At 41.7% G+C, this 26899-nt stretch overlaps 1 protein-coding gene across 4 annotated transcripts; it reads right to left on the bottom strand.

Moving 5' to 3' along the window:
• Positions 1-736: 736 nt before the first annotated feature.
• On the bottom strand, positions 737-26717 carry kdm3b (lysine (K)-specific demethylase 3B). Of its 4 annotated transcripts, XM_085477582.1 has the most exons (26): positions 26187-26250; positions 23113-23352; positions 17698-17856; positions 14530-14643; positions 14112-14217; positions 13208-13332; positions 13051-13110; positions 12234-12929; positions 10922-12119; positions 10623-10839; positions 10293-10507; positions 10047-10199; positions 9824-9931; positions 9585-9712; positions 9188-9488; positions 8825-9078; positions 8184-8456; positions 7850-8021; positions 7624-7714; positions 7294-7424; positions 7073-7192; positions 6231-6254; positions 3641-3780; positions 3230-3406; positions 2973-3107; positions 737-1697 (listed from the first exon to the last, which is right to left on the bottom strand). In XM_085477582.1, the coding sequence occupies exons 2-26, from the start codon at positions 23125-23127 to the stop codon at positions 1590-1592; spliced, it is 5220 nt and encodes a 1739-aa protein (XP_085333708.1). In that variant the 5' UTR covers positions 23128-23352; positions 26187-26250; the 3' UTR covers positions 737-1589. The 4 variants fall into 4 exon arrangements, with proteins under 4 accessions (XP_085333708.1, XP_085333688.1, XP_085333680.1 ...); XM_085477562.1 differs by lacking the exon at positions 23113-23352 and having other exon boundaries at positions 9188-9485; positions 26187-26717; XM_085477554.1 differs by lacking the exon at positions 23113-23352 and having other exon boundaries at positions 26187-26717.
• Positions 26718-26899: the final 182 nt, after the last annotated feature.

A 26899-nucleotide genomic window follows, 5' to 3' on the forward strand; every position in this document is an offset into this window, starting at 1 on the left:
CAGTTACTCAGTTAAGCAGAAAACTGAGTGGTTAACTTATCAAAAAGTAAGTAGCCTGTAGAGTACCACTGATTACTTTATATTTTGTCTCTAAGGAACCAGACTTCCCGTGGGTCTTTCAAGGTTTTTCTTTTGAAAGTGGCTGCTTCTTTAGCGATTTTCAATCCAGTCCTTGTACCCGACCATTGTCAGAGGAATGTTTGTGTTGTTTTCAATTAAGCCACTTAAAACTAACATATGAAAAAATTTACAAGGGATCTACCAATGTTGCATCTTTCAAGTCAAACAAGGACTGGTTTGGGACTGCACTTCAGCCAATGCAAACATACTGCCAATGCAGTAAAGACATACAATAGAACTATCAGTCATGGATTGGCCTCCCCAAAGCCCTAAACCTCAACATTATTGAAGCAGTGTGGGATCATCATGACAGAGAACGAAACAAAAGGCATCTCTGAATGTTGTTTAAGAAGCCTGGAGAAGTATTCCTGAAGAATACTTAGTATCACTGCACCCAATTTACATTTTCCCAGCAAATTATAAAGAAATGGGTGACTCAAGACTTTTGCAGAGCACAACATAACTGCGAACTGCATCTCTGTTTTGGGATGTTTGACCAAACAGGCAATCAGATACCAGCAAACTTGTATTTTAATACCATCTACATCTTAGCGGTGCATGGGTAGAGGCTTTATGGGTTAAAAAAAAAAAAAAAAAAAAAAGATCAGAGAAGCAGCAGTTTTTGTAAATTTTATTGTGAAAAATCAAACAGACTGCTAGATCAATATATATATTGATACAATGTTAATGGCCAGTAGTTCTGTTCAGCTGCAATTGTGATTCTTGAACCATGTTGGAAGTCTGCAGTTCATTCAGCCCACATGACAAAGACAAGTGAAAAAAAACTGCCCTCCTTTGAAGCCCCACCCAACCAATTATTACCTTGTGGTGTATAAAAAAAAAAAAAAAAAAGACTTCTTACTCTAAAAGTGAAATAAGAAAACTAAAAATACAAAACTTTGGTCTGCTTCCCTTGACTGGCTGTTTTCACAAATTCATTTCAGCCACAGAGGGCAGAAACAATCAGCTGTTTAAAAACTTAAACAGAAAAAAAAAAATCTACAAAAAACAGGTTAACCTCGCTCCTATTGAAGAAAGATAATATCAATGTCATCAAAATAGGAAAGTTAGCCCAGTACTCACATTTTTGTCAGTTGCTTATATTGTAGCTGAACCTCTGCTTCAAAGGCACGTCAGCTTTTACCTCCCTTACTCTCACGTCTTACATGTACAATGAAAACAGAACAAACACACTGACCTTAAATACAGAGTTAACCAAAATCAGAAAAAAAAAAAAAAGGAAAACAACTAGACAAGTTTGAGCGTACTGTGTAACAGCGATAAAGGACTTCCTTCATCGAAGCGCTGATTCATCCCTCCCCATCTAATCAAATGTACAGTCTTCCCACACTCAAACCTTCACTGCCCTCAAAACAACCTACACTATCTCTGTACTCTGCGCTGTGCAGCTGGTACTTGTTTATGTAGGTATGAAATGTATGCGCTGTGTGCATGTAGTGGAGTGGTCTTCAGAGGCCAGCGGTTTGAGGAGACGAGTAAGGGCGCGTTAGTTTGGATTCGTGGGCCTTCAGCGTCCCAATGGCGTCCTTCACTGCGTGATAGATGATGTTCTTCACCTGAGGGTAAAAAAAATACAACAAAACAGTGGTGAGACAACACCAGACACAAAACACCTCACACCGATAAGAAATGATAACTTTTCAATGCTGCTGTGAGAAAAAAAAAGTTTTTATTATCTTACTTTGAACAGTATCATCGTGCTTTTCCTTTTATTTAACAAAAACATAGCATTGTTATATGTAAACACACGCTGTGCTGTGTTTGACTATAAAACAGAGACAGAACAATCAGCTTTTCCCAGTGAGAACTCTATAAACATGCTGCTGCGTTATAGTGAAGAATGGCCTCTAATATAAACATCCACCTTTGTAACAGTGTATACACTCACTGATCACTTTGTTACACCTGTTCAGCTGCTGGTTAATGCAAATATCAAATCAGCCAAACACATGGCAGTAATTCAGTGGAGCTACGTGTGTAGACATGGTCAAACTGAGTATCTGAATGGGCAAGAAAGGTGATTTAGGTGACTTTAAACATTTATCTGCTGGGATTTTCCCACACAACAATCTCCTGAGCTTACAGGGAACGGGTCTGAAAAAAGTCGGAATTTCAAAGAGCATGAAAACATGGATCCATCCAACTTTAAGCCACTCAGTACTAGCTGAGCAACACTGAAACAATCTCACAAAGCACTAATCATCTCAAACAGGTTTTTCAAACATGACCAATGAGTTCACTGCACTCAAACAACCTCCACAGTTAACAGATCCCAATCCAATAGAGCACCTGATGTGGTGGAACAGAAGATTCCCGTCATGGATGTAGAAACTGTGTGATGCTGTCATGTCAATGTGAATGAAAATCTGAGGAATGTTTCTAGCACCTTGTTGAATCTATGCCATGAAAAATTAAAACTAATCTAAAGACAACCCCATTACCAGCCAGGTGTAACTAATGAAGTGTCTGCTGAGTGTGTATATATATACACAAGAGTTAACAAAACAGACACAAGAGTGTATGAAAGGTGAACAATATAAATTGTGCCTGTTTCTTTAAACCCTTCAATTTTTAACACTTTATAATGCTTCTCAGGCTTCAGCCCCAGTTTATAGATGACATACTGGTAACCAATCTTAATTTTATAGTTTTTAAATAACTGTCAGCAACTAATAAACTCTTTGTTCCAATAAAAAGATCATAAAACTGTGAACACAGAGTTAAGTAAACTATAGCCTACAGCTTCAAGCGACACAAGCAAACATCGTCCTCTAGTATAAACCATCCAAATAAGACATAAAACTACACACTGAGAGGAAAAACACACCCACCTGGAGTTTATCTTCATGGTTTGTGTGAGTAGTGGACAGGTGTCTGAACTCCTGGGTCAGCCTGAAACAGTGCCTCACATGCTCGGGAGACACAAAGTCCTCCGCCACCTTGATACAGCTGTACAGGTTGTGCACCTGAGTGTGCAGAAAGGACAAATGTGTTCATGGAGGTGTGAGAAAAATCACAAAAAACAGGCAGGTCTGTTGAATCACAGGGTATGTGTACAGCTCCACTTTTCATATAAAAACAGTCTGACCTGGTGGGGAGCTCCAGCAGGGATAAATACAGCATCTCCTAAGAACTGTACAATGGCCCAACCCTGGACGCCATATTCTTCGTAGAGCCTGCGGCGGAGCACCTGGTCCAGGTACCAGCTCTGGTCATGAATCGGGTCGTGATCTGGCGGGTTCTCTTGACCTTGTTCTTCTCCCACCTGTGAAAGGTCAGGACAAGCCATTGCTTAGAAAGAATGAGCTTTTAAGTAAAGTTCCCCGGCTGGCTAATTTTTGTTTGTGAACTTTAATCATCTTCTGCAGAAATCAAGCTATCGTTCTACCCCAGTTTTATTTATCCAATGACAATCCTGTCCTCACAGTTTATGGTTACAAAATGTTACAGCTACAGCTAGTGACAAGCCAGCCTGAAACAGATCTGCCGGCTTGCTGACCTTGCGAAGCAGCTCCCTGATTTTCTCTGCGTCCTTGGCAGCATAGATGTGCCAGAGAGCTCCAGGCTTCTCCTTTCCCTCGTGCACCCTCCTCTTCGTCATTTCATCCACATCGCCTTCCTCAATGGTGGTCAAGACCTCTGGAGACCAAACATAAACAAACAACAGTTGTAATCAGCACTGTCTCTATAACAGCTGTAAGAGAAGTTAGTTTATTTGACTTTTAGTGGCCTTTTTAAATTAGCTTTTGCACTGTGATTGTTAAATTTTTCCACAGCACTTTAAACACTACTGTGTTTTACTCGATTCCATTTCCATGAATGACTAAGCTAAGTGCTGGGACAGTGATTGGAAGTGCTAAATCTACATATTTTTTCTTTAAATAGAACAATTTCATTCATATACATCCATCACAGACTTTTTCTTGGCAGAAACGGTGCAGGGATGTAGTTCTCAACTGGTGACAAATGACCTAAGAGGACATCAATGCTGTAAGAGTTTTATTCTGAAGTGCACTAAAAGCTCAGAATCTGCATCTTCCATGACACAAGCATGCCAAGCAGCAGGCCTGTGTGCTCATGGGTTTTCAATGAACTGTGACCACCGTATTTCCTCAAATACTGACCATGACTTTTATGTACCTCAACTGCTGAAGCAGGTCTGTATCAAGAGGCAGGTTTACTTTCTAATGTCTTGTTTGTTTTTTTAAAAAGATATTTTTGGTCTTGTCTCAGTAGGAATACTTTTTTTAAGTTAGTGCATTATTGTACTTCAAATTAAAAGCCCTTTAGTGTTGCAGTGCACAAAAACACTTTGATTTTAAAGGCATACAATAATACAAGAGAACCCAGACAGGCTAATTTCTTCATGCTGATCACGTCCCCCAGGCATTATTGGAGGCGCTCCTTTTAGCTGAATAAAGGTTTTCACTTGAGAAAATACGGTAATTAATATAAATGCGGCTTAAGCATTCATATTATTGAGATCCAAATCTTTATCATTATTATTATTATTATTATTATATTTAATAAACTATGTTTCTAGTGCATGAAAGCATTGTACATTTACTAACTACTTTTTTTGGAAATATGTCGCTACTGAAAATGTAGATCCTGTGGTCTGACCAGTTGAGAACTACTGGGGCAAAGGACAGGACAAGCTGCAGACTACACAATCACATTTATGACACATAAACATTCACAGCCTACTGCTGACTTACACAGCAGCTAAAACTACTGCCTTAATAAGAGTCCACTGGACTCTCGCCATAATACTGACAGACCTTTGATTCATTAACACAAATCGAAACAAACGCGTGTAATAAAATCCGTCGCGTCAGTGGACTTTCATCTTTCCCTCACCAAAAACCTGGCTGTGGTCAAAGTTCCTCATTGAAATCTAAACGTGTTTGCATTCAGCTGTAATAAACGTGCCCGTGTACGACTGCAGTTTTTTTCTCTAGTCCATCATAAATAACTTCTTTACAGCTATAAGTTCAGCTCCTAGGCTACAACAGTCCTTTTATGTTTATGTTGTTGGGGTCTTTATGTATAAAAGGAAGGATACTAAGGATTTGTCTTAAACCGACTTACTAATAATGATGTGCTCATTAGAGTAATATTCTTTGGACTGTAATCACAGTGCAATAAAATAAATCCTAATAAAAGTTTTAGGTGGTTTAATGCTTCAAAATGAAAAGAAACATCCAGCTGATTCTTCCTAAACTTTTCCACTGAACATTGAAAAAGCTGGGAAACTAAAGCACAATAACCCATCCAGTTTTATCCTGCACAGAGTGGCTTTCCTGACTGCACCCTTTCCACTTCCTGGTGGTGACCCAGGAAGTGGAAAGGGTGAAAAATATATACAACTTAAAAAGAAAGTAGTAATTTCAGCATAATTAACTTTTGAAAGATAAATCACCAGCTGGATGTGGAGGTTCTATTCCTAATGTTCTTTTTTGCTAACTTTGCTCAATAAAGCATAACAAATCTCTTCCCTCTACTACTCACTTATGTCTTTGTATAAGTTTAAAACCTCATTAACTAATTAAGAATATTAGATAAGCACACTACAGGAAAATGTAGTTTCCTACATTTCCTACTTATCCCTAATTGCGTGTGTGCAGGAGCATGAGAGTCACTCAGATGAGTGAAAAGAAGCCTGCAGAGGGGAACAGGTAATGCCAAATCTAGATGCCCTTCATTCAAACTTTTCTCCCACAGGGTAAGGACCAGAGCACAGTGCACCCAAAACTACCAAATCTCCAACCAAATGTGTCACATTTATCTAACCCAACACTGAAAATACAAAGAAGGAAAATAAAACAAAAAAAACACGGATCTCCAGAGAGCAGCAATGCGGAAAATTTAAATGCCATATGTGGTTACTTAGTTTAATAAAGCGTGTATTTACACAGAAATCTGGAAAAAAGCGTACAAAAATGCAGCAGCAGAAACTAGCAGACGGTTCCCAGTGCTCTGGCCCCTACTGCACAGATAACAGAAGGATGGAGTGGAGGAGTGAAGAAGGGGAGTTAGTCAAGAAGAAGGGCATGCTACTCAATTTATACAACTGAAAGTCTACAGACCTTTGCGTCCAGAGATTTCTGCCTCTGTGAATGAGAAATTTTGCCACAATGTAAATGAGCAAGACCCACTGAAGGGTCTTATCAGAGTCCAAGCCAAGACAACTAAAACAGTGTAGCTATAATGTTTAGGATGAGGTTGTGGAAAAACTGACAAGGTTGTTCAAGAGCGATAAAGTGAGGAATGAGTGATGAAGTGTTTCAAGAAGAAAGTTTGTTAACTTGTACTCCACTTAATGCTTCACAGGATAATATGGCTTTAGTGTGCAAGGTGTGTAATATTGTTACAGAAATACTCTCACATTACAAAAATTTGTGTTTTTGGAAGTCAGGATGGATTTCAAAAACATTCATATATTACAGTAACACATTTTTACTATCAGGAACAGATATACGTGTAAATCTCACTGTCACAAGCCTGGAAAATAAAACAAAACCCTGACATTCAAAGCTTATTCCCACTTATTATTATAGCTGATTAAGTTTCTCTTTGCTTATATAGTTTTGCACGTTTACTTTTAAGCCATAAATCTGACAGAGACTCCAGATATCTGACCTGTAGTGTTAAATCTGGATGTTCGGGGTTATTTACATGATGGAGTCATACCAGCTAATGTACACTGTCCCTTCTTAAATCAAATGAGCAGCAGAGGCAACAGCGTCGGAGCACCAATGTGACTCTCTTCCATTTACGGAGAGACCACAGAGGTAAAATTTTTAGCTCCTATTTGGTTCATTTTATTGGAAATCGGTTAAATTAAACAATCCTGATATTCAATGAGTTTGTTGAAGACAGAAAGCAAGACCGTAAAAAAAGGAGACAAAGTGTGTTTAAGTCTACCAACCTTCCTCCTGGTTGTTTTCTCCGTGAGGGATGCCAACATAGACCATGACGTTGACCGCATCAGACACATCCAGGTGGAGGTTAGTGGTTCCCACCTTCCGGTCTTCAGTCGATATTAAGCCTGCAGGTTAAAATAGAGGGAAAAGAGTGATGCGAGATGAATAAATTATATCGCACATAAGGAGAGAAAGACAAAATAATTCCATCAGATGTTGTTCTTACCATAAGCGTTGTACATCTTCGGTCCAAGGTCAGGACGCACAAAAAAGTTAGGGAGGCGCGAAGCGAGATTTAGACGACCGTCTCTTTTTGTGTACTCGGGCAAAGGGAGGTTGTCCATTAAATTGTCGAACCTGGGAAAGGTACAAGAGACATTCCCATCAATAACAGACCTTACATAAATACAAACAGGCAGAATTTACAGCTGCAAAGCATGAAAATACAAAGAAGAGATAAAATCAGTTAGCTCCTCTATGTCCTCTATGTGTATGAGCGAACAACCGCAGAACATCACTGAGACGCTTTCTCTGTAAATGTTTTTGTGTTCCTCACCGTGTGGGCATCATGTCCCTGAAGTCTTCACCTGGAGGCCAGTCCTTTAATTTTAACACCATGGGCAGGCCATCGGCATCTTGCAGTCGCTCTGCATTCATAAAAAACACATTTAGTGACATCTGTCCAGCATCAGAGAAAAACATGCTAGATACAATAATTGGTGATCTCATGGATCCAAGTAACAAATAAAATAATTGAGGAAAAAGAGAGTTTGGATACTCACTGGAAATAACCTCAAAGCCATCCCAGAACTCTCGCACCTTTACATCAGAGATAATAGCACAATTTCTACAATTGACCAGGTCTACATCCTGGTCTCCAAACTCCTCGCTGAAAGCATCAGGCCGCCACAACTCAGTCTTCAGACGTTTATGTATCCCTGACACCAACACAGGCTGGCCACAAAGCAGAGGTAATCAGACAGTAATGGGTGAGTTACATTAATCAATGCAATAAAATTTCAACCCATAGCTCAGTAACATCCATCTCCGCATAATTTTAACACAAAAATCAAAGAATTGGATGAAAGATGAAGTTATGCTAATCATAATTCCTACCTGTCCCTGCTTCCAGCACTCTCTGAAGATCTTCCAGTTGTTGCTGTTGCTGGGATCCTGTAGGCAAAGGAGTCGGCCATCACAGAGCCAGGAGTGTGAGGTATGTGGCTCCAAAACGCTAAGGCCCATTACGCTGTCTTTGCGAGACCCTAGCGCTCCGAGTTCTCCGCCTTCAGAGGCCCCGGTGCGACGGCCCTCGGCCTTCTTGGTCTCCACAACTGAGGCGATGATGTGATCCAGGAAGTTTGGAAGGCTGCTCTTCAGCTTGTCACTCTGTCAGGTCACATAAAGATTTTGGGTTACCCAACAATGTAGTTTTATTCGTAGCTAGCCGATACTATTGTTGAAGGAGTACAGTCTCAGTAGTTTATACACTAAAACTTACAAAGAATCAGTAGATGGTGGTAATTTTTTAATGATTTACTCCACAACTTGTGCACTTCAGAAATCTGTTGCTTGCTTGCTTGAAATACAACAAATAGTATTCCTGTTTTCAGCATCTAAATTTCCATATTTAAATGGACTTGAAGTATAATTTCAAGTTCAGAAACTTAGCTGAAGTTTTTGTGTTGATACATGCGTTTGAAAAAAATTGATCAATACTGTATCATCATATGGAAAAATGAAAACATTTTACTTACGCCTGCTGAGGTAAAAACAGAGGGGAATGGTACCCCACTCTCTCCAGGGCCTTGGGGCAGTTTTCCTGGTCCGGAGTTGAGCAGGTCCCGGAGACTGGATCCCTCAGGTTTAGACTGGGCCATGCTGGAGCCCAGTAAAAGGCTGTTAAATAGCTTAGGGCTAGAAGCAGAAGGCTTTGAAAGAGCACTGAGGGAGTCCAGGCCGAAGGGAGGTCGACTGTCTCGACTCATTATGGAGCGAAGCGAACCGGATTCTGGAGAAAGATGGGAGGAAGGAACGATGTTATTCAGATCAGTTGATGTAATCTTTTTCATGCACTAAGATTTTACACACTCAACACTTGTAACCCACTTCTTACTTACCCTTTGTGTCATCCTTGGCTTTCTGTGTGGCCAAGTCTGCCAGCCAGTGCAGAGCAGAGCTGTTGCCTTCTCCTGATGAGCGCGACTCCTTGACAGAGGACTGTGTGAGGTTACAGGGGGAGGACGTACCACTGGTGGAGGTACTGGTACTGCCCACACTTTCTCCACCCCCACTGTCTGACGATACTGGTGTCTGTGTGGTTTCTGTTTTGATTGCTGATGTTTCTCCCTCTGATTTTGGAGTGATGCCAGTACCAGAGGTTGCACCTGCGAGGACACCCCCACTGCCCGGTGTGGACTGCTGAGACACACATAACAAGATAGCAGAGTCGTCAGTTTAGGAGCTTTCAAAGTGTAGACGTGAGAAAAGAAAGCTCGTAAAGTTGTAAAACTGTACCTGTGAAATCCCATTTGGGGCAGTAGGGCGCACTAGAGGCTTAGTGTGTCGATTGGCACAGGGACAGTTGGCTTTAATACCCCACTTGCCTCTTGCTGAGTGCACCATGTCTCCTATATTGTAAAGAGCTGGAAGAGAAGGACAGTACGATCATCACACCTTTTACTGTAGCAATATTTGATCACAGGTAACATTTAATGTTCCTGTGATGAGGCAGTTGATCATAATGTACATGTTACCTGTTCCAGGTATAATTTGTGTAGGCATGAGGTTTTGTGGCTCGTGAGGTTGGCCTTTGGCACACTTCAACCAAGAGAAAACTTCATCCTCCGGAGTTTCGTCTACATCTGAAGGACAGAATAAAGTCAACCATGTATTTCCAACACAATAAGCTAAATAAGGAATAAAATAAGACACACTAAACAGCCCTAAAGTTACTCTAATATCACTGCAGTGACTCACCCTCCCTTGGCCTGTTCCTGCGAAGCCGGTAGCAGTCCAGACACACTCCAAACCCACATTTACGACAGACCCAGTGGATGTTGAACAGGGTGGTCTCACACACATCGCACATTTCTCTGACGCCTCGCACGGCACGTTTCCAGGCCACTTTCTCTGCAGGACAATCAAAAAATAAGCGGATTAGACTCGTGGCAAACAAAACTCTAATGCGAAAACATGAGCTTGGAGAGATGTCTTTATACTTACGGTGAGGCTCCACCATCATCATGGCCTCCTTCTCAGACATCACCAACTGACAAAACTGATCTCCCACATTGGCCAGGATGTACTTGGATGTGTCGAGGTCGAGGCCCTCATGGACAGCGGGCACAGGTAGCCACAGTCCCATGGCCATAGAATCACTCTGCTGGGGACTTAAGAAACCTTCCACACGCAGCACACCTTTACGAGTGAAAGCCAGCCTAGTCACGAGCAAAAAGAGTAAAACATTAAGGTCAAAACACACATTTTTTTTTTCAAAAATAAAGAAATACATAAATAAAATTATAAAGAAAGACAAAGCTGCGTGATCCATACCTTCTGAAGTGGAAAAAACGACAGGCTACATTCGGATCATCATCGTCGTCGCTCTCTTCGCCCGTATTCCGATATTTCCGATAACGCTCCAGGCGGCATTCGCGGCACTTGTGCAAGTGAGGGGCCACATTGATGCAGGAGCCATCTTGAAGAAAGGACTCACCAGACTGCTTTAGACGACGCACCTTGCTCTGATCTTTAAGTACAGACTGACCCACTGGAAAAGAGAGTTTAGTGTTACCTCTCTTGGTAAGCTTGTTTATCACCATTTTAAAAAGTGAGAAGTGGACAAGTCTTACCTTTGAAAGGCTTGTTACGTGGACGGCTCTTAGCGGCCCCCTGGACCTTATTTTTCTGCATGATGGCTCCATCCTTGGCAGAAACAGATGGTCCTCCTGGGATTTGACCTTTCTCCAGGCCCTCTTCATTATCACTCAGATCTGAGAGGTCACTGTTGCTGCTGGACTCGGAGTCATGTTTAGATGACTGGCCTCTGTCTTCCAAGCTAAACTTCTGAGACTGGCTCTGGTCGAAGGGCACGGGCACCTCCTCCATTCCGCCAGGGCCAGCGTTTCCAAACATCGGGCAGTCTGAGGTGGATGATGAAATCTCGCTAACATCTTGCACCTCCTTTGTCTCAGTCCCTTCACTTTGTAACGTCTGAGATGAGGCTGGTGCCGGAGAGGGGGAAGTGCTGGTTGAAGCAGCTGCTGACGATGCTGGGAAAGGAGAAGACAGAATCCCCTTAGGTGGCTCTGCCATAGTGAACAGGTTCGGCTTGCTGTCCAGCGCAGGACCCATGGACTGTGGCTCGGACCCAGTTAGGCCAACGAAAGCTGTGAGGGAGGATTTTTCCCCGTATGCCAAAAATGGATTAGCAGACTCCTTGGAGTTCTGTAGAAAAAGGTTCTGGTGACTCTCTGCAGAATTAAAACCAGACTGCAGCCCTAAGCCAACTACTGAACTTCCATTATTACTGTTCTTTTTAGAAGCACTTTGGGCTCCAGAGGACACTGCTGGACCACCCACATTTAAGCCAGAGCTCCGTCCTCCTGGAGAGCCCCCCATGCCCTGAAAGGGTGAAGATGATTTGTTGAACACACCATTTCCTGTTTGCTGGACCTCAGGCACTTTAGGCTGCTCAGGCTTTTTCAGCCCTTCAGTGGGGGCTGCTGGCTTGAAAAGGCTTGGAGGCTCTTTACTCAGGCTCTCAGACACTGCAGTAAAGTAATTGGTGTCCTTGGATTGGGTCTGATCAGCAGTTAGATTTAGGCTGGTGACAGACTTCTGCGACATGCACTGGAAAAACAGGTTCTGGTCTGGCTTAGGCTGAGCCTCAGTCTTTGCTCCACCAAAACTGAAGCCAAAAGGCTTGGGAGCATCCTGAGAGGCTGTGGTAGTGGTAGGAGCTCCGTTGGTCTGCGAGGTAACATCTCCAAATACAGGAGCAGTAGGTCCAGCTTGGGACAAACGAAAGCCTGATGCCGTTTTAGATCCCTGAGGAACAGAAACACAACACGGTTAAGTCAAATAATAGAGATAACAGATTGCAAAGAGCAATTTGTTGGAAATGTACAGTATTAATGGTACTTGTTACATCATTGGTTTTACCTCCGTCTGGCTTCCCCAGTTAGAAGTTTTAGAGCTAAAACCCACAGAAGCTGAAAGCGAAACACTGGGAATGCTGTCTTGTGACCAAGAAATGGTGACAGGTCCTGGGGAAACAAGAGCAGCTGTTTTGGAATAAGCTGCCTGGTTGCACTCCTCTCGTTCGAGCTGGGGGGATGAGGAGGCCTTGGGGGCTGGTGCTCCAGGAACCAAGACTGGCATCTGGCCTAGTGAGGGAAAAGACGCAGTGGAAAAGGGGGAAGGGGCTGGTTTGAGGGGAGGAGGAGTGGGTGTAATGGTGGTGGTCGAGTCTGCTGCTCCCTGCGTGGCGACTGCGCGACCGTTTTCTTTGATGTGGCCGGGATAGCGAGGAGAACTAGCGTTTGACTGGTCCATCTGGAGCGAGGAATTAATTGTTGGGGGCGAACCTCGGCCCTGAGGAAAGGTTCCATCTGAAGAGCTTCCATTTTTGGTTGTGCTGCTGACTCTTTCACCAGAGTCTCCAGCCCAAATCCCCATCGCGTCCACTGCAGTTTTGCTGGTGTCGCCGCAGTTTTGTGCGTCCGCTCCGGTATCTGCTGCTCCTTTAAACCGTTTCAAGTTCAAGTCATCCTCACCTTCTGAGGCAGTCCTGCGTCTGCGTCCGCTGTCTCCTTTCATTGTTTCGCTGTCCTTCCTTCGCCGCCCATTCTTGCCAAGCTAAAGGCAGAAAATATCCAGAAATAATTAAAAATCTAAATCTCAAATGACTTATTAACTAAACATACAGCACACAGCATGAGGAGAGTTTGATGGATATCGACTACTGAAACAACCCTACCTCCTCCTCTGTCAGCATGACGTGTATCACACGAGGATCAACCATCTGATTTTCTTCTCCCTGCAGCGCAAAAAAAAGAAAAAAAAGTGTAGTCATTAAGTAACATTTATTTACACCATGAACAGTAGAATTTATTTAGGCAAAACATAAACATTACCTTATCCAAGGTAATCTCCATAATGTGAGAGATAGGGTCGTGCTGTGAGACCAGTCCAGTGGCCCAGCACTCTTCAAACTCCGGCTGGTACACACGAACTTTGCGTCCTTGAATGGTGTATGAACCTGAGGACAGGTACAATGGGAAAACAGGACTTGAGAGAATTAAATCTACATCCCTCACATGTCATTTAAATCTGCCAGACAGATATGTTGCTTTTAAATAAAACACAGATGGTTTTTATTCTGAACTCAAATTCCTTCATTTCTCTAACAATACGGGTGACAGTGTCCAACCTGAGGGCCAGATCGGCTCTGTGAAAGAGACCAGCCCAATAGAGGACTTTGTAAAATGTGAAAAATACAGAGGAGGGCGGCATAATATTTAGGTCTTCCACTATAATTTGCACTAAACAAATTGCAGCAAAGGTATCGCTTCATAGGAATAGTTGTCTGCACTGTTATAGCCCATTTCCACTAGTACCTACTGAGGTCAGATGGGCTTGACTCAACTTTAAGGATCTTCCAGTAGGTGGTGGTACCTGGTACTTTTTTAGTACCTACTCAGCCGAGGTTCAAACTGATCTGAGGTCATCTGAAAACAGACTGCATGCCACCGATTAGCTAGTCAGTGGGAAGCTAATTAACCCAAGCAGCTGTGTGCCAATGTGCTTGTCTGAGTTGCTGTTGTGTAAATCACTAAACTACAAAGCCACCCAAACGCCACGTTTAAGAACATCAAATAAATCATAACCAGAAATTAATAGGCTTAACTTAAGTAAGTGCCACTGATTAGGACTCCTTTCAATTTTAATTATGTGACAAACACCCTTAATTATTTTGGTATGTACCACGTCCCAGATGTGAAATCGAGATAAAGGAAACTGGTGAAGGTTGAAACTTACCCTTCCTGAATATCTCCTGCAGTTCAAAGTCAGTACGCCAGCTGGAGATGGCAGCCTGCAGAGATGGCTGCTCCAACAGCAGAGGGTGTCTAACATCTTTATCAACCTGCAAAAGGACAGAAACCAAACTGATCTGAAGCAGCGCTCGCAGTAGAGCTGAAATGTAGAACAAAACATGTATGCAGCTTCACCCTAGATTATTAAGTAAGAAGCACTTAATGAAAACAGAAAATAATTCAATTGTTTTACATTTAAACATGTCAGTGACATTAACATGTATCCTGAGTGATAAATAGTCAATCTGTTTAATGATTGCATGAAATAGAAAACACCAGACGCTAAATCACAAAATGTTGTTGGTACTGTTTGATATACAAGTTCACAAACTTCTTTAACAAACGCTAGAATTTTTGTATACCTCAAACCTTTGGACAGTTTTGTTGTCGGGCAGGAACTCAAAATTCTTGTTTCCAAAGTACTCTACAGGAACCAAGGATCCTAAACCAACTCTGTCCACCAGAGAGCGGAAAGTCTGTGGAAAAGGCGAGAGCATGTAATGAGATAAATACAGGGCGAGAACTTACATTAGGTTTATTCAGTTCAACAACCAAAAGGAGTAACAAAAGTATGCATTTATGCATTTTTTTTGTATGTTATACAATTTTGTAGATCAGTCTAATAGTCCACCACCAGTTACTTGCCACTATATTTGGTATAATCAGCACCTCTGTGCATTTAGGTGTGCAGACATGGTTAATACAACCTCCTTAAGTTCAAACTGAGCATCAGAATGGAGGAAAAATGGTCATTCAACTGACTGAATAAGGCATGGTTATTGGTTGTTGGTGTCAGACAGGCTGGACTGGGTATTTCAGACAGTGCTGATCTACTGGGATTTACCCACAGGACCATCTCTAGCACTTACGGAGAACGGTCTGAAAAAGAAAGTTGCCAGTGAGCAGTAGTTCTTTGGGTAAAAACGCCATGCTGTTGTAGACTGCTTGATAGAACGGCAACAGTAACTTGAACACCCACTTGATGAACCAAGATATGCAGAAGAGCATCTCTGAATGCAGAACACATTGAACCTTGACGCAGATGGGCAACATCAGAAGGCCCTTGGGTCTTATTTCTGTCAGCTAAGAACAGGAAACAGAGTCTACGATTGACATAGGCTCACCAAAGGATTGGAAATATGTTGCCTGGTCTGATGAGTCTCAATTTCTGCTGGAAAATCAATCGGCAGGGTCAGAACTTGGCATAAACAGCATGAAGACATTGATCATTCCTGCCTTGCAGGCTATTGGGTTGGGTTTAATGGTGTGGGGATATTTTCTAGGCATACTCTAATCATCTTATAGTAACAGAGTATCGTTTAAATGCCACAGCCTGCCTGAGTACTGTTGCTGACCAGCTCCTTTTATGCCCACGGTGTGACCATCTTCTGATGGCTGCTTCAAGCAGGATAACACACCATGTCAAAAAATCTCAAGTCACGTCTAACTGGTTTCCTGAACATGACAATGAGTTCACTGTATTGAAATGGCCTCGACAGACACCAAATCTCAATCCGATAGAGCACCTTTGGGATGTGGTGAAACAGGAGATTTACATCACGGATGCATTAGATGTATGCATTAGTTCTGCAGCTATCAATTATTTTAGTTATCGAGTGTTCGATCAATTATCTGATTAACTGAATATTACTTTGTCATATTAATGAGCAACGATAAATATTCAAAAGAGAGGAAACTGATCTTTCAAACTGCACTACTAAATGCAATTTCTAAAATGGAAACCAATGTTTTAATAGTTTAACTGAATACAACGTCTGCCAAAACAATTCAAACCTCTCATTGTATTTAAATATCATATTAAAATCATATTTTAAAGAAAAATATTTCTTAAATCCAAAGTAACAGTAATTTAAAAAAAGAAAAAAAGGTATATACACGACCTAAGCTGAGGCACAGAATAAAACAGCCTTTACTCTTTCTTTCAATGTGTTCTTCCATTAATAGGAGGCAAAAAGAGTTCTGACTGTACTGCATCACCTGGACGTAGTAGATCTGGTGGGTGTTCAGGCGTATGTGTTTTCTGTGTGTGTGCTCGTGTGTCTGTAAATGATGACTGCAATGAAGAAAAGCAAGCATGTCCACATTTTTAAAACTGAAACTGGGCTTTTAAATGCAATATTTTCTACTGCAGAAAACAGACGTTCTAACGGTGTAGATGTAATAATTAATGGTAATAGTTGATGTCAATAATTCAGTGTCCATGTCAGCAGCCTAGAGTTTTACAGGCCCATGTATATTTTTACTGGCCTGCAGTAAAAACATTTTAAATATTTTAAATCACAAATGTGGGTGACACATTTGTGATTTACAGGGTGACAAGTGAGCGCTACCAAGTTGTTGGATTAACCCAAAGCATTGAACCAAAAAAATGCATCAACCATTTTTTAAGATTATTGAAGAATGATTTAATGCAGCTCTAATGTGTAACCAACACATCTATAGCAACTACCAATAGGAACCAGAATATTTCAGGAATGACACCATTACTTTGTTGAATCTATGCCATGAAATATTAGGGACAGTTCTGGAGGCACTGGAGAAGGTGTAACTAATGAAGTGGCGAGTAAGTAAAGTAAACTGGCCAATTCAAAACCAAAACGTCTATGAAAGGGTAAAACAGACTGCACATTGACCTGGCCTCGGTTGACTTCTGTTTACTATCTGGAAGATAAGTAACATAAGCAGTTAATGATGTGCTGACTTTCCTGTCTGCCCTCAAGGTGATCATTAAGCCAGTTGTATACGTATGTACTAAGAGTCCATGCGTGAACACATGCAAGCATTTTGCTTGTTTTTTTGTTTTTTTTTAAATGTGCATGTAGACAATGTTTTGCAATTGCACTCAAACCGTGCAGATCATTTTTTGTTAATTCTTTGTCATACATTACATCAACATTTTGGGACCAGAGTCATTTTCATATAAATAAGAAAACAGCACTCTCACACTGATTACACAAAGAAATATAGAAACAAATAATACAATTATAACATGCTTTATGCATTTACATTAAACATGGATGCTTTGATCTTATGCAAGTAAAACATCAAGCACTGAATCAAACTCCATAGTAATTGACTCATTTTATTGTTGAAATTAAGCTATCATTGCCAATATCCAGCTGCAAGTGTTAGCTGTTCAAAACACGTACGAGGTGATGGTAACCTTCAGATTGGACATTATTATACTTATATGCAAATGTGCACTGCAGAGCGTACAACAATGACTAAAATAACTCCAAGTGTGGATGTGGAAGGTGAGCAACATGTAAATGGCGCTTTAATTTTTCTTTGTCTCCTCTCAATGAGTCGGGAGACACCAGTGTGGGATCAGGTGCACACTTTATTTTCAAATGAATTTCAATGACCAAAAGAGTTATCCAACTTCCATTCACTTTACATTCCAAACATAAATCTGATCTAAGTACAGCTCACTCTACTCCTCATTCACAGTTGGAGCCCAGACTATTTGGGTGGTTAATGGTTTTGCTTGTTTCCAGCTGAGCACTCACCAGAGCAGGCCAGGCTGGTGCCGAGGCTCCGCTTGTGTCGGTAACGTCGCTACGACGGGCCCAAACAATGGAGTCTTCTACCAGCACAGCTTTCACCCCCTCGTCATACACCTGCACCCAAGAACAGCGCTGCGAAGCATTCTCAAACTCCACAAATACCTGCAAAATCAACCAGAACATACACACAAGGACTGTGAAGTGATGAAGCAAGTGAAATTACTGCAGACTCTAACACTTTCAGGAAATCGCAAGTCTAAACAAACAAAGCAAATCTGATTCCTTAAAAAGGTATTAAAATATCAAATTTGATACAAAGTTAATTAATATATTACCATCACAGGATGTTAAACTGTATTTTGGTTTTGTGAATTAAGTGAACTGCATGCTCCAACAGGTTTATATAACCTATATGTATAATATGTGTAAAATATGTAAAATCCACATTTAATTGAACTTAAACTTCAAGGAGGCTGAGTACTGCTAGAGGAAAACTTGAGATATCTTTTGTTATGTTTTCAGGTTAGCCCTCAAAACCCCGGGCTGCTGTTTGGATTCTCTAAGTGAAAAAACATCTGCACATTTACTCAGTAACTGCTCCTTTATGCATCATCTGTGGAAACCATGCTGCCCAGCCCAGTGAGAAATCTGAAAAAAGATGTGTGATTTGGAGAGTAAATAACAGCCATACAAGTATGAGTCAGTCAACACTCGCTATAGAAGTGAAGAACACCAAATGGTAAGTCCACTTTAGTTCTTGCAGTTCTGGGTACTACTCTACTATGAATGTGCCCTGCTTGAAAAATAGCACTGGCTGTGGATACCAAGAACAAGATTAATAAAACTGTCATATCTGTCCAAATGGTATTAATTTCATTTGTCTTTTTCCCCAGTAACCATAACTGTATTTGCTAGTTCTGAAAAACAAAAACAGAACCAGACACGGGATATTACCATCACAATTAGCCTTAATAGTAGTCATTATGGCTGCCACGATTAGTCGACTAGTCAGGATTACGTCAACTATCAAAATTGTCAACGACTAATTTAATAGTCGACGTGTCGTTTGAAGCTTTTTAAGATCCCAAAAGACGCAGAAATAAGTAGTAGGATTTAAGAGTGTAATAACGAACTGAAATAGAAGATGGCAGCACTGCACGTACAAGGATTCCAGCTGCCGTTAAACCCCGAAGAAGAAGAAGCAGTGTCTGGTATCGTGGCTGTGTTCAAATTCAGGAACCGCAAACTCCTGAGCCTGCATTTGTAGGCCAATTACGTTACAGCAACACGACGAAGGCTGTTCAAATTCGAAGACTCCTCCAAATCCGCCCTTCATTTCCCCAGATTTGAAGGATGGGTCGGATGTATCTTTCGTGGCCCAACCTATCCCAGAATTCATAGCGCGGCCCTGCTCAGTTTTCTACAATGGCGGCAGCTACTTAGTTTTAATATTTCTGTTATTATTCTTTCTGGGTCAAAAAGTAAACTTTTAACATATTTTCAGGCGAGAATGTAGCTGTGCAAACTTCAAATATCTGCTCGGTTTATCAAGACATCACATATTTTCAAAAGCACTCTGACGTTTTTGGAGATGTCTGTTACCCACCAGCTCGATAGCTAGCCGGGGTTCAAGGCTCACTAGAGACGGTGAGACTCCCAGCAAATAGTTTTCGAACCCACCTCCGTCTTTCGCTACTCAGGTTAAACATGATATATAAGTCACTTAGATAACTTCAAATGTTATTGTTTGGCTTTTTTCAGTGTTTTATTTGTTCCTGAGTAAATCGGTTAGGCTGAGATTAAAGTTATAGTTTTTACACAGCTGAATAAAGTTCAAGCAGACAACTGATTATCAGAAGTGTCAGATGCTCGAGAATATACTCCGGTGTCCTGTTATATTTAAGATAGCAATGAGCAGATGGCTGAGTTCATTAAACTCCACCGAAACAATATATTTAAATAAAATTTAATAAACTATCATCTTGTCTTCATTTTTAGTTAGCACATATCTTAAACACTTTAAGCTGTAAGCTAAGGATAGTTATATAAGAGCAGATATTCTGGTGCAATAAGCTGTACGTTTTACGTCCAACTGATGCATGATCTGATTAGTCGACTAATCGCAAAAATAATCTGTGACTAGTCGACTATCAAAATAATAGTTTGTGGCAGCCCTAGTAGTCATACTATTTTTCTTTGGAGAAAAAGAATTGTAGATGTTCACAAAACACGAGCTGGATATACAAAGTTATTAAAGCTGCTCCAAGAGTCAAGAACTGGAGTGAGAAGTGTCATCAAGAAATTCAAAGATTGCCACACAGTACAGAACAAGGACAACCTGGTGAAACATTATGCACACTGGAAGCGTGACCTTTGGCCACATGAGATGAAACTAGAGCTTTTTGATCACAGACACTCAGCTTATGTTTGGAGAAAGAACATCAAGCTCCCAGTGAAACATGGTGGTGGGAGTATTATGCTGAGATGACGCTTCAGTGCTTCTGGAACTAGGAATCTCGTCCCACAGAATAGTGAAGAAAGAAGGATACGTAAAGATTTTGAATGAAAACCTTTTTTACAAATGTAAAAAGAACATTTTCATAGAGACATGATTATTCCGTCATCTGTTACTTTATGCAAATATGCACAATGGTTGATCGTTGCCAAAGTTCACATTCAAATGATCGGCTACACAAAGTGACAAAGTAAACATAAGAACACCCGAGCTCCCACTTCTCACAAAGGACTACAGCTGTTTAATGGAGATTCCAGTCTTCCAGACTCCCACCGTCTCTTCTTCTAGTCACATTTGTTTACACTTGAGGTGGGAATATTACATCATGTTATTGATTAACACTATCTATGAAACTGATCGGCAACGACTTAGTTTTAATAGGAAAGGTTTCCCCTAACCTTTTAAGCAGTGCATTTGCATAATGACTGAAACTAGCACCAGTGATAAACAGTGGGCTGTGAGGTCAGTTTCTTGATCATTAATTTGCAAGAGAGAATGAAAGAGCCCGAATGGCAGCACCAGGTACTTGTAAGCTGCCCCCTCGAATACAAACCTCAAAAACTGCCTGTTGTTCATTTGTATAGCATCATGAAAATAAGCATCTGTTAGACTGATGTGACAGATTGATGTGACATCGGCACCTGATGTTTTAACACACCCAAACTGGGAGTTACAACCTGAGACATTTTGTGTGCAGGGGCTTTGTGCTTGGGAGACGGTGCTGGGAAAGTACAACGCCTTCAAGGACTGATGCTAGGACTGCGCCTCTTATTGTATCTTTGCCACTGGAGCCCCTCTCCGCTCAATCCCACACCTAGAACTACTAAGGCTTTTTCATCCTTGGCGTTGGGTCCCACCGGGAGCTTGAATGTGGACCTTTGCTCCAAGCCGACTGGCGTGGAACTCGAGCTGGAGGCTGCGCTCTCACTGAAGGTTCACCCACAGCAGCAGTGGATGCTGCTCTTGCCCGGCGGCAGAGGAGCAGTAGGACTGTGAGATCTAGTTAGTTTGGGCTTGGTATGACGTCTGGCGATGATGTCACGCAGTGCCTCTGTTTGCTTCTTCCACAGATCAAAGCCTTAATGGCTTTGATTGATTGCCCAAATAACTCGGCAGCAAATACTCAGCCCTGTCATCATGCACATATCATCACAAGTCAAGACGTAAACAGAGGTTTTCTCTTCTAATATACGCGGAGGGAAATCCCGTACTTTATGTGTTGTACCGAGTGAATCAGCTGAAAGGGAACTATAATTTTATAGGTGAAATGTAGCCGTACTTATTTGGATGCCTGGACATATACTCTGAAGGCAGCAAACTTGCAGAGACAATACCAAGCAAACTGCTTAACCTCCAGGTAGTGATGGTTTGCCACTGTGCAAGACAATTCATTCTCAAACAACAAGGAAAAACGTTCCAAAACCTTGGTACATCCCACGCAAAAGGCAACAGATTTGCTAACTTTGTCCATGTGGCATCAAGCTTTACAGTAATTGTTCAGATTTTAAGGTTTTGCTGCACTCGTCTCATCCATCTGCAGCCTTCCAAATACAGTACTCTATGAAATCCACAGATCTCGGTGTCAAAAGCTTTCACTGGTCCAAATAAATCACAGGTAATAACCGCTTGTCTGCAGCACATATGGAGAGCATTTGTGCCAAGTAAGTGATCCATGATTTCCATGGTTCTTCAGTTTTACTTTTCCAAAGGTAACAAGGAATAAAAATCACCAACATGTCAAGGATTAATGACTTTAAAAAAATTAAAATTTAAATCAACCAAAACCAGTCTCTTCTCAACTTCATCAGATATCTTCACAATCTGGTGTTTCTCTGTATAGACAGGTGCATATGCATTAATGACTAAATACCTATACTCCACCTCCATAGTGTTAGACTGCAACTCCAAACTACTGTGGCCCTGGAGCTTGTAGTGCATCCACCACAGCTGAAGGTCTAGCATCACCACCTGCCGTCCAAGACAGTGATGTTGGAGTACATGTGACAAAAGAAGCATCCTCTCTGGAGAATTATCTGAATGAGAGAGGGCCCCTGCAACAGCAACCTGGAAAGCGATCCGGTGCATAGGGAAAACAGAAGACAGGACAGCCAGGACTAGCAGGTTCGCAGCCACTGGAGTTTCATGGTAACTGCGAGGAGTCTGTCCACTTGTAAACTGACTGCAAAGAGACTCAGTCTCTCAGACAGACTTTGAAAAACTGCCAGATACAACAAAAAGGCCATCTGTTTCCATTTATACAATAAGCGCCATATGTTAAAATCATGAACTGCCAAAGGTCTAAAATGCAGGAATGCAGAAACTTTACTAAAATTAGTTTATTGCTTGATTTTAGTCACTTTTGTCACTATTCTGACAATCTGTTTTTGTCACAACACCAGCTGCAACAACGTGGTTAGTACTGTTTTAGCTTTTTAAGTCTGCACATATAAGTACCATGCTCCTAGGGGATCTAATGTCATTTAATGAAGAAGGAACAACCACAAAGTGAGCTTTGAGTACCCTACCAAATGCCGCTTGGTGCAAAACCTTCTTAATCTAAATTTGGTGTTGCTTTTTATGAATCCAGAGCATACGTTCTTCTTTCTTTGTTGTTAGGATCTGGTCCTGACAGCCTGCACTGACATCTATGAGATAAGATAATCAGAAAGCACGTGTGATAAAACATATCAGACGGTTAAAGATGATAAGAAGCAAAAATTCATAAATTTCTGTATGGCATCTACGACTATCAGTCATCTTAGTGGCTGGATCATTATTGTAATTTCATTTGCCTGCCTATTTAATAAATCTTGTGTACCTTCAAGTCCAGATCAAGCTGGGACGACAGGAAGAGTACCTATGATCAACAAAGAGAAGCCATACTAAGGTTTCTGCAGGTTCACCTGGGGAAGGATCATTAACGATTGCCTCCGGCTGTCTTTGTCTCCACGTTACCAGGGTGCCTGGTCCAGTCTGTCATCAGCAGCACACACTAAAGGTGTTGGATGGCTCTTGGCCTAACCCCCTGTCTGCAACTGAGGAAGGCTTGACTCTCTGTTACTTTACTAGTGACTTCCTTGCAGGTTTTCCAGCTGTGTGGTGCAACTAGGGCCTCTCGTCAGCTGTCTACGCCCAGAGAACACCTGCAGTGGAGGCAATGGTTTTTGAGTTGTTAGTTGAAATATGACCCCAACTAGCCCATATGACCCTATATTGAAGTCACTGGACCCTTACCTGTATTCGCAAATGGGCTCAATCGGACTTAGCTCAGACCTTGTAAAAGGAAGAGAACGTTTATGTCCGATCACACTTCTGATTGAACATGTTCTCATATCCATATCTTGTGGGAAATATGTAGAAAGGTTCAGGGCTACAGGGCATATATGGTCTAGTGTGGATCTAACTGATAAAATGTGTCCCTTCACAGCACGTTTTAATTTATTTATTTGGGTTTCAGTTCAAATTAGGGCTGCCACAAACGATTATTTTGATAGTCGACTAGTCACCGATTATTTTTGCGATTAGTCGACTAATCAGATCATCATCCATTGGACGTACAGCGTACAGCTTATTGCACCAGCAGCATCTGGTCTTATATAACTATCATTAGCTTACAGCTTGAAGTGTTTGTGCTAACTAAAAATAAAGACAAGATGGTAGTTTATTAATTTTTAATGAAATTTGCAGATTGTTTCGGTGAAGTTTAATAAACTCCTTGCTTTCTAAAATATAACAGGACACCGGAGTATATTCTCCAGCGTCTCACACTTCTGATAATCAGCTGTCTGCTTGACAGTTTTAGCTGTGCAAAAACTATAACTTTAATCTCAGCCAAACCGATTTACTCAGGAACAAATAAAATACTAAAGAAAGCCAAACTAACATTTTTAAGTTATCTAAGTGACTTATATATATATGTTTAACCTGACTAGCGAAAGACGGCGGTGGGTTTGAAAACGATTTGCCGGGAGTCCGGTGTTCTCACGGCTCTAGTTAGCCTTGCCCCCGCGTAGCTAACGAGCTAGTGGGTAACAGACGTCTCCGAAAACGTCGGAGCGCTTTTGAAAATATGTGGCGTCTTGATAAACTGAGCAGATATTTGAGGTTTACACAGCTACATTCTCGCCTGAAAATATGTTAAACGTTTATTTTGTGACCCAGAAAGAATAATAAGAGTAAAGTTAAAACTAACTAGCTGCCGCCATTGTCGACAACTGCGCTGGGCTGCGCTATGAATTCTGGGACACAGCTTCTTCTTCTTCGGGGTTTAACGGCAGCTGGCATCCTTGTACATGCAGTGCTGCCATCTTCTGTTTCAGTCCGTTATTACACTCTTAAATCCTACTACTCATTCCTGCGTCCTTTGTGATCTTACAAAGCTTCAAACGATGCGTCGACTATTAAATTAGTCGTCGACGATTTTAATAGTCGACATAATCGTGACTAGTCGACTAATCGTGGCAGCCCTAGTTCAAATACACTCAAAGTTTAGATAAATTCAATGTTTAAAAGACACTGTGCTCTTTGGAAAGTTAACTTAATATTGACCAAAAATCATTGTAGTGGGATTTTTTTCAGATCATGGATGAGCGCTGCCCTACAAAGAAGAAAAAACATTACAACTACCAATCTATCCTCCATCTTCTTCACTAGACCCCTGACTCACACCTGCCAGCTACACGTCTTTAAAAAGGTTAGCACATAAACAAGCTTTTCACGTTTTTGGACTGATCAGTTAGCCCACCTATTTTTTCAAAGCTCAGATTTCCTGACATGTCCTTACATGTTCACTGGATGGTGGGGCTCTGAGAAGTAAACACCGGTGGCATAAACCCTCCAAGCTGGACAGACCCCTGACACATACAGCAAGGTTTAAAAGCATAAAAGGGTGTGCAGTACCACATGTCCAAGTCCTTTTGTTTTGTTTATCACTGATGGAGCAGGTTATCAGAGCAGGAGACGAACATGCATAGAAGATGTTTTTCATTATGTTTTTATAATTATGCATCGACATGCACGATAAGGGCAGAGCACAGGAACAAGTTCTCACACAAGAAGTAAATTCCTCAGTTTAAGATTTATTTCCCAAGAAAAAAAACAACAATACACAATTAGGAAATGCACACCTGAGGTCAATAAGTAGTATTGCTACTCTTTAGATAAAAGCAAACAAAAAAAGAGGACTAAGGGCTACATTTTTTGTTGTAGCTTGCTTTTTCTAATAAACAAAAAGATAAAACATCGGAAGCGATTACATTTTTTTTCTTAAAACTACATTTTTACTTTACTTGATAAACATCTATTAATGTCAATTCAAATGCATGCTACTGTAATAACCCGCATTTGGACTACAAAGTGCAGCTGTCATGTAGGTCAACCACCGCCACCCAGTTTTCAAAAACTCTCCCAATTTTTGGGCTCGGCAACACTACACTTTCATTCATTCATTCTAATTACCACCCCGAGCAACAGTGTGAATACTTAATAATCTGGACGCAGAGTACGCTCGCAGGGATTCCTGGTTCGCCCCTTTATGAACTTGTAAGGCCTTTAACTAGACATGCCTCAGCCAACTGTGGAAGCTCATCAACCTTTACGGTTACTCTGTGACTGCCGGCGATTTGTTTCAGTGAAATGAACCCTTAGTTAGCTCTAACGTATCGATGCTTTCGAAATTCGTGCTAAATAGTTAACGAATAACACTGGAGCTGGGTGTCAGAGAGCTGAAAAGCGAACAAAGCAAAGGCCAAAAAAAATCCCCGGCCTCGAGTTTAGCTGCGCCCCAGTGGCTGCGACTTGGAGCTAACCAGTATGTCCAAAAGCTAACATAAAATACTAGCAAATGTAGCATCGGTGCTAGGTAAAAATGTGTTCGCTAATGTAGAGCACATAATAAACAGCTGGTACGCTGTGCATGTATGTTAACTGTTGTGTATTTAGCTATGCAGGACGGCATCAGCTGAATGTAAACACTGACCGTTAGCCCCGCTGCAGTGGTTGTTGTTGTCGCCTCCCCGACGCTAACCTCCGGGGCGGCCAGGCCGATGACACTCACTGCCCGCACAGTTCCCCGAAGCCAGTCCCGGGCCCAGGCAGCCTGCTCCGACTCGGATCCATTCGCGGACCTGCCGTCGTCGAGGAGCAAAAGCAAACGCTTCCCTATCAATTCAAGAGAGTCCTCCATGGTTTGCTCACAGGCTAGCTGCCTCTAGTAAGCCACCATAAACAGTGTTAACTTCTCCGCTTGGGATGGGAACTCAAGAAAGCTAAGGTTAGGGTACGATCGGAAAACAGCTTTAAGCTCGATGCCCAATACGGCTCGATTCGACGATTGCGCTGCACCCCGGGGACACGCGGCTGAGGACCGGGTCACGCCAGGAATTCACCCAGTCGAAACGTTTTTGTCCTCGGTGTTAACGCGACTATCCAGCTCTGTCCGCCATTTAGCCCTGCAACAATCAAACGCACTCCTCGTATTCAGGCAGCACTGCGGAGACACGGAGAAAGTGTGCGCAAACGGCGACCTCTAGCGACAGGACCGCAGAGCACCTCAACGATAGCTGCTTTATTTTTCAGGATTTTCCGCAGTGTTAACCAGAGATAGCTGGACCAGCCCAACTACACTGCAAATGGTTAAAATACTTTTATCAAAACGATTATTTACATTATTTGTATTTAATTTGATTCAAC

Source organism: Copadichromis virginalis, linkage group LG2 (genome assembly GCF_057382275.1).
Source record: "Copadichromis virginalis isolate Kocher_CV1m ecotype Utaka linkage group LG2, C_Virginalis_male_GT1.1, whole genome shotgun sequence".
Taxonomy (NCBI): Eukaryota; Metazoa; Chordata; class Actinopteri; order Cichliformes; family Cichlidae; genus Copadichromis; species Copadichromis virginalis.

Coding starts and splice junctions, on each gene's coding strand:
- kdm3b (XM_085477554.1), bottom strand. CDS start 26,393: ATGGAGGACTCTCTTGAATTGATAGGGAAGCGTTTGCTTTTGCTCCTC. Junction 10,200..10,292: donor GATGATGGTGGAGCCTCACC/GTAAGTATAAAG, acceptor ATTGTCCTGCAG/AGAAAGTGGCCTGGAAACGT. Junction 3,108..3,229: donor CTGCTGGAGCTCCCCACCAG/GTCAGACTGTTT, acceptor CTGCACACTCAG/GTGCACAACCTGTACAGCTG.